The sequence below is a fragment of the Prionailurus viverrinus genome, chromosome A2, assembly GCF_022837055.1.
Source record: "Prionailurus viverrinus isolate Anna chromosome A2, UM_Priviv_1.0, whole genome shotgun sequence".
NCBI lineage: Eukaryota > Metazoa > Chordata > Mammalia > Carnivora > Felidae > Prionailurus > Prionailurus viverrinus.
Window position 1 is genome coordinate 156,997,179 of NC_062562.1, and position 12,543 is coordinate 157,009,721.

Genomic DNA, 12,543 nt, shown 5'->3' on the forward strand with positions numbered 1-12,543 from the left:
ACCCCCAAGGTATCTCAGAACACTGAACCCTCTCACCTTTCGGAAACCCAGGGGAAGGAAGCGACTCACCCTCTTACCAGTAGTTTGTGAGACAAAATTTGTAATCTAAGTTTCTTGAGGTCTGGGTCACTGGTCACTCACCAACTCCTGCCTCCCTTTCTCTCCTCCCTCCCTCCTTCCCTTCCTTTCTTTCTTCCCTCCTTCCTTTTTCTCCTTCCTCCCTTACTATTTGCCTATCAGACAAGTACTAACAAATCAGAAAATGTAGAGATCTTAAGATGGTTGCTTGAAAAGATCCATTCCCTTGAGAATGTTACCATCTAGTGGAAGAAACAATCATAACAACAGAAGAGTTGATTGTGCTGATAAGTGTGTGATTGACAACAGTCTATAAGTATCAGAGGAAAATGAAGCGTGGCTTTCCTAAGTCTATACCCTGTCCTTACCCTTCATTAATTGAAATGTTACAGGATGTTGTTTTTATAGACAAAATAATTCTTGAAATTGGAACTGTCCCTGGTAACAAAGTCGTTGATTGAAATGGAGAAATACCGAGACAATGGGCATTTCTAGTGAACGTACAAAGCAAGATGTTTGGGCAATAACTTGGCATTTCTGTTCAGATCTGGAGTCCAGGGACATGGGCCTTAGCAGCAAGACCCTGTGCATGGAGAGTCAGCAGATCCTGCCAGACGGCTCACGGGTGCGACACTATGACGTGCACAGCCTGTACGGATGGGCCCAGACCAGACCCACCTACGAGTGAGTGTGTTCCTAGAGCAGCTGGCTCAGTAGGAAGAGCATGAGACTCTTGGGATCATAAATTCAGGCCCCACACTGGGTATAGAGATGACTTAAACAAACAAAAAAAAAAAAAAAAAAAGAAAGAAAGAAAAGAAAAGAAAAGAAAAGCCTACCTCAAGTTTCGCCAACTGAAAACAACGTTAAGGCCTTCTTGGTCACCTTAGATGCCTTGACTCTATGTCTTTAACCCTTTGCCAAGGGAATAAATCTGAGAAGCCACACCTTCAAACTTGGGGAGGTTTCTTAAGACAGCATTACCTTTCACTTCCTGCTTACTGAGGACTTCAAGTTAAGCCAGGAGTGAGTCACTGAAACTTCCTCCTTCCATGGCTCTCTCCTGGACGTGCACAGAGCTTTGGGCATGTACAGTCTTTTCGATCCCCAGGAATATGTAGGAGTTTTACAAAGTTCTCCATGGTTCTACTTCTCCAGGATTTACTCTAAAACCAGCCAAGCTGTGTTTGTCTTGACTTGAACCACAGCCTGAGTACCTATGATGGTGCCAGAAAATTGTTATTGTTTTGGTAAATCCCTCGATTGGGAATTTTTTCTCCCTGCTGAGTTGAGCTCTGAGTCCAATCAAATGGCCACAACACCCTGGGAATAGAGATTTGCCAGGGGGCTGGAAGCTAGAAAACAGTATTAATTGTGCTCTGGGGATAGCGCTTTTAACAGAGCCCCAAAAGAGGTCAGACCTCGGAGGCTGCTGAGGCTGCTGGATTTTGGAGCCACTGAACTAGGGATGGGGTCAGCTGGGAAGAGCCCCAAGTTCAAATGCCACAGACTTCACTGTCTTGCCAAGACTTTATTGTTTTTCTTGGATAGATGATTTTCATTTCTTTCTATGGCTGGTTAATTTCCAGAGTTCTGAAATGGTGACAATCGAGCTTTTTGCCTCAGACACATCTACCCTTCCTCTGTAACCCTGCCTTGTTTCAGACCTTCACATTATCTGTTGGATATGTGTGTGTGTGTGTGTGTGTGTGTGTACACGTGTAAGTGCATGTGTGTGTGTCCATCCATGTGCGTGGTTGTTTTGGTGTGAAATATTGGAAGCAACCTAAATGGATGAATCTCCACCACAGTAGCTAGCCTCTCTTCCTGACATCGTTTATTGAATAATTCATCGGTGTCTATTGATTTGCAATGCATTCTTCAGCAAATATGTGGATTGCATTATGTGCGAGGATCTGTTAATAGACTTCCCCTTTTGTTACATTGATTTTTCAGTCTTACACAATTGTTTTTATTTTCTCACTGAGGCTACAGGCTGAAGATTCGCCTTCCTTAGAGAGATATTTGAACATCTTTTGTGCATATCTGTCCTTGTGTGCAAACTTTATCTGACCTAGTGAGGACTAGTGTAGTAGAGAGAATATTACCAAAGAGCTATAGTCATATATATTTTTATTTGGGTCCTAGATCTTCCTCCTTGCTCCTTAAATGTCTTTTGACAAATTGTCTAACTCTGACCCTCAATTTTCTAACTGTAAAAGGAGGCCAAGGAAACCTTCTTCATGAGGTTGTGAGACCGTGTACATGGGGGTGACCAGGAAAATACCTGGGTTAGAGTAATTGTTCCATAAACACCTGTGTCACCCCTTACCCCACTCCATCCTCCCACCTCTATGTAGACAACTAGTTAATTCAGTTTTTTTAAGAAAGGGAATCCACATTTAGATGATGATAGATCTCCCGTTGTCTTGCCATGACTCTTAGCATCACCTTGAAATAGCAGATGCTTTCAGGGAAGAAGCTTTCTGGCTCCAAATGGAACACCATTGCTGCCTCACACTCCACGCTGAAGCTACTCTCTGTAATGTAAATGTAATGTAACGTAATGTAAAGTTCCATGACTGTTCATTCTCAAATTCACCCTCAGTTCACCTCCTTGTTCACCTCCATCCAGAGCCGTGCAGGCGGTGACAGGACAGCGAGGGGTCGTCATCACCCGCTCCACGTTCCCTTCTTCTGGCCGCTGGGGAGGTCACTGGCTGGGAGACAACACGGCCGCGTGGGACCAGCTGAGGAAGTCTATCATTGGTGAGTGGGCCTCCTCCCGGGGGCCTCTGCTGGCGGGGAGGGCACTGGATCATGTGCTCTGTAGCCGCACTGGTTATGTCTAGTCATGATCCATGTGGGCAGGGGAAGCAGCAGGAGCGGAGTTCTCTCTATGCGGGTGAGAGTGTTAATCCATACCCATCTTTTGGTATTTTCATCATGAGCGGCCTGGGGCTTCCAAATAGGGTATGGAAGAGACAGGTCAAACCTACCCTCTGAAAGAGCTACTTCACCCAACACGGCTGTATCTTCTCATTGCAGGCATGATGGAGTTCAGTCTCTTTGGAATATCTTATGTAAGTTATAGTGGGGCCATTTTTAATCATTCAGTCAGATGCCAACATGTCTGCAGCCTGCAAAAGTCCCACCTCATGCTCTGGTTTTGCATCGTCTCAGACAGGAGCAGATATTTGTGGGTTCTTTGGAAATGCCGAATATGAGATGTGTCTTCGCTGGATGCAACTGGGGGCCTTTTACCCATTTTCCAGAAACCACAACACCATCGGGACAAGGGTAAGGCAGAAGTGGATGCCACAGTTTTGTGTCCTCAAATCACAACTTCTCTTTAACCCTCCAAAATATCATACTTATTTGTTGAGGAAAAGTCATAAATCAGCACCTCCGGTTCTTAGAAAATCCACAGAGTTCACAATCCCAGAGTTCTAAGCAATTTTCGAGAATACACTTTTGCTCATCTCTTGGGGGGATTCATGCCTATGAGGAAATAAGGGTTTATAGCTCCCCATGGGGCTAAAAGAAAAGAAACTCATCTTCTTTAGAGAGTTTTTATTTTACTCAAGTCCATTCAAGCTACGTTGGTGGGCACAGAGACCCATCTCTCTAGACCTGTGCAGGGCCAAGGCCACACCTGTGCAGAGGACTTAAGAGTCCACTTAAGAGTGGGAAGCAAGAAGCACTAGTTTAGTAGGACAGTAGGGGCAAGAGAAAGGGCAGGATAGCAATGAAGGGTGAGATTTATGTCACAGACACGTGGGATATGTGCCTGCTGACCCTTTTCTGATACCATTACGATGGCATAAAGAGTATCTGCCCCGTGTGCCTTTATCTCTTTAGAGACAAGATCCTGTGTCCTGGAATTCAACCTTCGAGATGTACTCAAGAAAAGTCCTTCAGACCAGATACGCCCTGCTGCCTTACCTCTACACTTTGATGCATAAAGCTCACGTTGAGGGCAGCACTGTCGTCCGACCCCTTCTCCATGAGTGAGTGCAGCCTGGATCCCCAAGGAGGTTTGGCCTGTCTTGTGAATGGTCTTCTGCAAGAGTCCTAACAGTTTCCTGGATTTTTCATGCTTTGTTTTTGTTTTTTTTTTTTAAGGTTTACAAATGACAGAGTAACATGGGATATAGACCGTCAGTTTATGTTGGGCCCTGCTATCTTAATCAGCCCCGTGCTGGAAAGTGTGAGTTTTCCATCAGAGATCAGAAACCCTCAGTCACATAATCTAAAGTACAGGAAGGGCATTTTAAAGATCATTTTGTCCCACTCACTATTTTTGTGGCAAATACCTTTCTAGAACAAATAAAGGAGATCTTTTTCTTTTTTTAATGTTATTTATTTGTTTGTTTGTTTGTTTGTTTGTTTGTTTAAGAGAGTGCATAAGTGGAAGAAGGGCAGAGAGAGAGAGAGAGAGAGAGAGAGAGGGAGAGAGAGGGAGACACAGAATCTGAAGCAGGCTCCAGGCTCCCAGCTGTCAGCACAGAGCCTGAAGCGGGTCTCAACCCCATGAACTATGAGGCCATGTCCTGAGCCAAAGTCAGAGGCCTAACCAACTGAGCCCCAGGAAATCATTTTCTTTCAAAATCTCCATTAATGATAACTTCACAACACCAGCTGATTTTTCACTCTAGTGTCTTGTTACCCTGCATCTTATAAAGTTTACCTTTTCAAAAAATGTATTTTTCAATGTGTCTGAAGAATTTTCCCAGATCTTTTTTTGACTACACTTCCCAAACTCTTTAAACCATTAATAAAATTACCATTTTTTTAGCCTAAGTTCTACAGAAAGAATTTTTAAAATCAAGATTAAGTTATTAGAGTATACATAACAACGTGTCAATTTTATGTTTCAGAACACTTTTGAGATCCAAGCTTATTTTCCCAGAGCCCGTTGGTACGACTACAGCACGGTAAGAACAAACCTATTTTGTGAAGAACCAGATTGGTCCATGCTGGCCAGAAGGGCAGTCAGCACTTTGTCCTGGCTTTGAGGCACATAATTTCTAAGGCAATCATTTTCAGCCTTTCAACCAAAAAGGTTTGCTAAAATAAAAGCATCCACAAAAGCATAAATAGGTAAAATCTGACATCCCATATCACACTCCCTTCTCTCTTAACTCCATCCCCAACTTTTCTGGAGAATACAGAGAAAACAATAGCTTTCCAGAGTTTTTAACAATGCTGAAAATCAGAGATTTTCCTGCTTAGACTTGTGGTTTCTTGCTGACTTTCCAACATGCTGCCTTAGAAAGGAAAAACTTGTACGAAAGCATGCATCTGTTCATTTCATCGATTTATCTGTCATCCTTACCTGCCTATCTTCTCTCTTCTAGGAATCTGGCAATGCGTCAACAGGTTACTGGAAAACCCTGGAGGCTCCCCTTGACCACATCAACCTTCATATCAGAGGAGGCTACATCCTGCCTTGGCAAGAGCCTGCAATGAACACTCAGGCCAGGTAAGGAGGAGCAAAGGTGTTGCTGGCCTCACTTTGTCATAATGAGGTAGCCTCACAGGGGGCTGACCACCTTAACCAGGGCTCTGTGGGTAAATAAACCAAATAACAGACATTTCATTGATTCAATTCTGTAAATGCCTTCTGAGTGGAATCTGGGGGAGGATGCATTCATTCATACCATCAGTCCTGGGGAGAACTTTTACTGTAGCTCTGTGTCCAAGGCCTGGGACAAAAATTTCCTTGAAGGCAGTAGTGTGTGCCTCTTTCCACACTACTACAAAAGTTGGGAATATTAATGAGCTCTTTGATTTGATGGCAACCCAAGGATGATTCAGTACTCCTTCCAAGGTCTACTTTGGTCAACTCAGGAGAGATTGTATACTTATATTTATGTAGTTATATTTTTATTTGTGTGTGTGTGTGTGTGTGTGTGTTAAATTAAGGAGAACACGTTATGTTAAGAGAGGCAGAGATAAAAAGACCAAGAACCATTCAAAAGGGAAGAAGTTAGCTCCACCTTGTGGTGTAAATCCCATGGTTTAACATGAAAGACAGCTTTGGGCTGAGCGTTGAATAAAAAGTAGGATTTGAAAACATGAAGACAGGAAAAGACATATTCTGGGAGTATTAAAGAACCAAAGGTGAAAAGTGAGTTTGGTTTGGGGAAGAGTAAACCATTCAGTTTAATTGGAGCGAAGATAAGGGAGAGAGATGAAAGAAATAAAGTTCAAGCAGGTTAGGACCAGATCCTGGAGGGCTGTAAATGCCAGGACAAGTACTTTGCATTTTATTCTATAGCAATCTATAGAATCTATAGGTGGTTTTCTTCCTAAGGAATTCACATCTTATCCTATTACTTATAATATGTGTGAAAGTAGAGTATGAATATTTCATTTTTAAGTGTCTATTTTTAATTCACACAAAGATCATGAGTAACAAGTTCATATTCATTACTACAAATGAAATCTTTAAGGGGTGTGTGGGTGACTCAGTCGGCTGAGCATCTGACTCTTGATTTTGGCTCAGGTCCTGGTCTCATGGTTTGTTGGATTGGGCTCTGCACCTACAACGCAGCCTGCTTGGGATCTTCTCTCTCCCTCTGTCTCCCTGTCTCTCCTCTGCTTGTGTGTGCGCACGCATGCACCCTCTTTCTCTCCCTCCAAATAAATAAATAAACTTAAAAAAAATTAAATCTTTAAGAAATTGAATATTTTGAGATGTATTCAAATTAAAAGACATTGATTATACATATTTGGTGTTTATTTACCATAATTATTTATAAGTCTCTACTATAAGAAAACCACCTCAAAATTTCAAACAAATATTTTCTTTTATTAAAATAATTTAAATATGACTGCACTTAATGAAAATTAGTTTGTATATACATCCTTTGAGATGTAATCCATTTCTATTTGCAAAATAAATTTACATAGATATATATCTAAGTACATCTCATTTTAATGGTATTTATGTTTTCATATGTTATATAATATACATTTATGTGTAAAATTTTCAAAAACAAAATTTTTTTTCTTAATGTTTATTTTTGAGAGAGAGAGAGAGAGAGAGAAGGAGAGAGAGAGAGAATGAGTGGGGTAAGGGCACAGAGAGAGGGAGACAGAGAATCTGAAGCAGGCTCTAGGCTCCATGCTGTCAGCACAGAGCCCAACGTGGGGCTCAAACCCACAAACTGTGAGATCACGACCTGAGCTGAAGTTGGATGCTTAACCGACTGAGCTACCCAGGTGCCCCACAAAATTCTTTTTTAAACTATCTAGGAAATTTTAATATGTAAGCAACATGCAATAAGCTCTTTTGTAAAGAAGATACATTTTTAATTATGAACTATTTTTGATTTTTGAAAGTTGAAGTTATACCATGTTTCATTAAATTTGTTTTTTTCTATTAGCTTTTAAGTATCTTGTATTTTATCTCATTTTACCTATTTTTAGAACTTTATGTGCAATTTTAATGTATTAAGTTTTTTGATTTGGTTGAGTAATATTTTCAACAGCATCTGTCCTTCATTCTTACAACCTATAATCTAGAGAAAAAAAAAACTCCTTTTTTTCCACAGTCGACAAAAATTTATGGGATTGATTGTTGCTTTGGATGACAATGGGAAAGCTGAAGGTCAGATATTCTGGGACGATGGACAAAGCATTGGTAAGTATGAGCTTTCCAGGCTCCCCCTACAGCATGCAGAAAAACCATAGCTCAGGATAGAATTGGCATGAACTGGAAATGTTTCTCTAAACCTGTTTCTGCCACTGTTAGTAAAGCGAATGTGTTGGGAGAATGCTTGCAATTTTTCCTGCTCTTTATATTACATTGTAATTACTGTAGAACAGTGTATGGTCCCCAGCTTTGAGGTTCAACAACGTGATGTTATGGAGTCAGCCAGGAGTGATCTATCTCTGTATAACTAACTGCCTTGCTCTGATAAAAGTGTGGATGCAGGGGCGCCTGGGTGGCGCAGTCGGTTAAGCGTCCGACTTCAGCCAGGTCACGATCTCGCGGTCCGTGAGTTCGAGCCCCGCGTCGGGCTCTGGGCTGATGGCTCGGAGCCTGGAGCCTGTTTCCGATTCTGTGTCTCCCTCTCTCTCTGCCCCTCCCCCGTTCATGCTCTGTCTCTCTCTGTCCCAAAAATAAATAAACGTTGAAAAAAAAAATTAAAAAAAAAAAAAAGTGTGGATGCAAATATCATCCATTCTCAGTGGGTCACAGACTTGGCTTTGTTATTTGGACCAGCCATCTGTAACCAGACACCCTTTTCCTCCTAAGTGGGTTCACTGAGGAGACAAATTAGAGCTCAGAAAATTTCTTGGTGTTTCAGAAGTAGGGTATTAAGTACTGTCAAAAAAATGCTTATATCAATGAAATATTACTTTGCATGCCTTCTTTCTCCAATCGAGGGATATGACAGTGCTACCTTAGATAATTAGGGTTTGTCAATATAATCAGAGCATCCTCTTCCTTAGACGTTTCTGTAGACATACTGACACGCTGTTACCAACTGATGCCCATTTTCCATTCCTTATTACTGTAGACTAGAACATTCTAATCTTGCAGCGGGTCACAGTTTATGAAATTATGGTTTGTTTTTCAGTAATAATATCCTCCTTTTTGTTTTCTTCATTATGAGGGTAATATATTGTCATTAAAGAAAATATTTTAAAGACAGAAAACTAGAAAAAAGTAATATTTTTGCTGTATTATTTTATATATTTCTTTTATATATATTCTTTTATATATTCTTTTATATATATATTTTGCTATAGTCTTCTATATGCTTTCATGTGACGTAAGAAAATGTATAATTTTTATATCGCTGAAAACATACTACATATTTAATTTCTGAATCCTGTTTCTTTGCACTTAAAATAATGACAGAAATATGTCTAGATGTTATCATATACTTTTCACAAACACCATTATGATTGCCATATTCCAATAAAAGGATATGCTACAATTTATCTCACTTTCTATAATTGCTCTCTATATAGGATACAGGATGTTTTCTGTTTTCATTGTTAACCAACAACATCAAGGATTAACCTTTGTATGTCATATTATTTCCATAGGGTAGATTCCTAGAAGTGAAATTTTTTAATCAACTTGACTGAGCTGTATTTACACAAAATGTATCCATCCCACGTATACAGTTAAATGAGTTTTGACAAATATATACAGTTGTATTGCCACTACCACAGTCAAGATACAGAACATTTTCATAACTTGTAATTTCAAGACCCATTTGCATCTTTCCAGTGAACTTCCCCCTCACCCCCGCCCACTCCCAACCTCCAGTTCCAGGCCCTGCAATCACTGATATGCCTTCTGTCACTATAGATTAGATCTGTCTTCTCTAGGTTTTATGTAAATAGAATTATACAGGGCTTATTCTTTTTGTGCTTAGTTTCCTTCACTTAGCAAAATGATGTGTGGTCACAAAATGTTTTGCCATATTGTGGCATGTAAAAGTAGCTTATTACCTTTTTGATTCCTGAATAACATTCCATTGTATAGGTATACCAGAATTTGTTTATCCATTTACTAATTGGTGAATATTTAAGTTGTTTTATGTTTTTTACCATTATGCATAAAACTGCCATGATTATTTGAGTATAAGTCATTTTGTAATCCTATGTTTGCATTTTCTTTGGGTAAAAACCTGGAAGTGAAATTGCCAGGCTGGGCCGTGTGATACGCGTATATTTAACTTTTGAAGAAACAGCCCTATTATTTTCTAAAATGGCTATACTACTCCCCCTTACTAACGGCAATATTTCAGGGTTCCAATTTCCCACATCTTCACTAACACTTGGTATTGTCAGTTTTTAAAATCTTAACTCTTTTGGGGGCACCTGGGTAGCTCAGTTGGTTAAGCTTCCAACTTCGGTCATGATCTCATGGTTGTGGGTTCAAGTCCCACATTGGGCTCTGTGCTGACAGCTCAGAGCCTGGAGCTGTTTCAGATTCTGTGTCCCCTTCTCTCTCTGCCCCTCCCCTGCTCATGCTCGCTCTCTCTCTCTCTCTCTCTCTCAAAAATAAATAAACATTACAACATTTTTTAATTTTAACTATTTTAGTGGTACATAGTGCATCTCTGCCTGGACTTAATTTGCATTTCCTTGACATTGAACATCTTATGTTTATTGGCTCTTTGTATATCTTCTTATTGAGGTATCATTTCAAGTCCTTTGCCTATTTTTTATTGGGTTATCTTTTTATTATTAAGCTATTTATTATATTTATTATAAGAGTTATGTATACCAGCCTTCTATCAGATACAATTTGCATTGCCCTGTCTATAACTCACCTATACAATTCTTCTATAGCATCTTGCAAAAAACAAACTTTAATTTTTATAAAAGTCCATTTTGTTCATGCTTCTCTTGACGAAAAGATCTGTACTTCTTGCGTCTTGGCCTAAAATGTATTCTGGTACCAATTCTAACATGTGGGAGGAGTGTTTCCCCCATGCCAACTAGTAATTCTGGGACATTAACTAGTGTCCTTCAACTCAACACAAATCCTACACTATCTACCTGGAAATAGCATCTGATCCCATAGGTTAAGTGCTCAGTCCCATAAAACTGCCTCCTCCTCCCTCTCCCACTTCACATTCCTCCCACTCCAGATTGGAAGTTCCAACAACTCCTGCTTGGGATTCAGACACCACTTTCAAGTCCACTGTTACCTATCCTTCAGACCAACTGGCTGTAAATCAGAAGTTCCCACAACCTCCTTCTCAGTTTCAGTTAACTTGCTAGAGCAGCTCCCAGAATTTAGGGAAACATTTTACTTACTAGATTACTAGACTATTATCAAAGAATATAAGCCAGGAACAGCAAGTGGAAGAAATGCATAGGGCAAAGTATGTGGGAAGGGGCTCAGAGCTTCCATGCCCTCTCCAGAGGCAGTATTTTTCCCAGATCTCTACATGCTCACCAGTACGGAAGCTCTCCAAGCCCCATCCTTCTGGGGTTTTAAGGAGGCTTCGTTATCTTGGCATCATTGGCTACATTATTGGCCATTGGCGACTGATACCATTTCTGGCTCCTCTGCCCTTGCAAGGGTCTCATGGTGGGGCTGGAAGTTCCAGCCCTCAAATAACAGGGTTGGTTCTCCTGGCAACCAGCCACGACCCTGAGGTGCATTCCAAAAGTCACCTCCTTAACATGACAAAAGATACTTTGTTTTCATCAGTTAGGAAAAAATCCAAGGGTTTTAAGAGTTCTGTGCCAGAAGAAGACCAAATACAAATTATACGCCGCAACATCACTTGGTCTAACTCAGGGTTACAGAGATTTTTCTCCCTCCTATATTTTTGAAGATTTACAGTTTTAGCTTTTACATGTAGGACTTTCAGCTATTTTGTATTACATTCTGTCTGTACATAATGGTGAAGGCTCATTCTCTCCCCCACCCCCCGCGAGTGTTTCTATTTGATCCAGAGCCTTTCCCCTGTTATATTATCTTGACACTTTTATCAGCTGTGAATAGGTCATGTATGGCTGAAAGTCTATCTTTGGATTATTCTGTTTCACGGATCTGTACGTTTATACTTATGCCAATGTCACGCTGCGTTAACTAATGTGGGTTCAAAATTGTGTTAACAAGTAATAATTAACAAAAACTTGCTAGAATTTTTGCCTGCAATTACACTGATTCTATAAATCAATTGGGGATGTCTACCTATCACTTTTAATTACGTTGGCCTGTTTATCTCACTGTTTTGTAGTTTTCAGTGCATGGGTCTTACACATATTTCGTTAAATATATCGCAAGTATTTCCAAGGTTTTGATAATATTGCAGATGGCACTTTAAATGTCTTCTCAGTAAATGGATACTTCTTATAGCCTCATACTCATTTAATATAGTATATAAAGAGCTGTTTTTCAAATGACTCAGTTGCTCATTTAGAGGTGGAACCTGGCTAAAGAGAGGAATATGAAAGAATTAGATTACTCTTTTTCAAAGTTCAATTTAGTCTTCGATTAGTTCTGTAAAGTTCAATGTGATAAGTAAACTCCATGGAGAGGAACGTGGAATGTGGCATTCCATAGATCTGGATTCAGATACCATTTCAATCATTTACAGGTTGTGTGTCTTTTTTTTTTTTTTAATGTTTATTTTTGAGAGAGAGAGACAGAGAGAGACAGAGTGTGAGTTGGGGAGGGGCAGAGAGAGAGGAAGACAGAGAATCCAAAGCAGTTTCCAGCCTCTGAGCTGTCAGCATAGGGCCTGACTCACAAACCATGAGATCATGACCTGAGCCTAAGTCGGACACTTAACAGACTGAGCCACCCAGGCGCCCCAATTGGTTGTATGTCTTTTGGAAAGATGCCTAACATTTCTTTGCCAGCATTTTCTCATCTTTAACATCTAGAAACCTCTGCTTATCATATAGATTTTTTTATTCAGACAAAATGATTTAATGTGTAGAGAGAATTCCTGGCACATGGATACTGAA

General features: G+C 40.2%; 1 protein-coding gene across 1 annotated transcript in view; it reads left to right on the forward strand.

The window, feature by feature from the left end:
* The window catches only part of LOC125154018 (probable maltase-glucoamylase 2), a 92,082-nt gene that overhangs the window by 56,784 nt on the left and 22,755 nt on the right, over nt 1-12,543 (forward strand). The window contains exons 36-44 of the mRNA XM_047837652.1: nt 624-762; nt 2,714-2,847; nt 3,127-3,161; nt 3,262-3,378; nt 3,940-4,088; nt 4,204-4,288; nt 4,959-5,015; nt 5,439-5,563; nt 7,641-7,729. Coding sequence (XP_047693608.1) covers nt 624-762; nt 2,714-2,847; nt 3,127-3,161; nt 3,262-3,378; nt 3,940-4,088; nt 4,204-4,288; nt 4,959-5,015; nt 5,439-5,563; nt 7,641-7,729 — 930 coding nt within the window. The remainder of the gene's footprint in view (nt 1-623; nt 763-2,713; nt 2,848-3,126; nt 3,162-3,261; nt 3,379-3,939; nt 4,089-4,203; nt 4,289-4,958; nt 5,016-5,438; nt 5,564-7,640; nt 7,730-12,543) is intronic.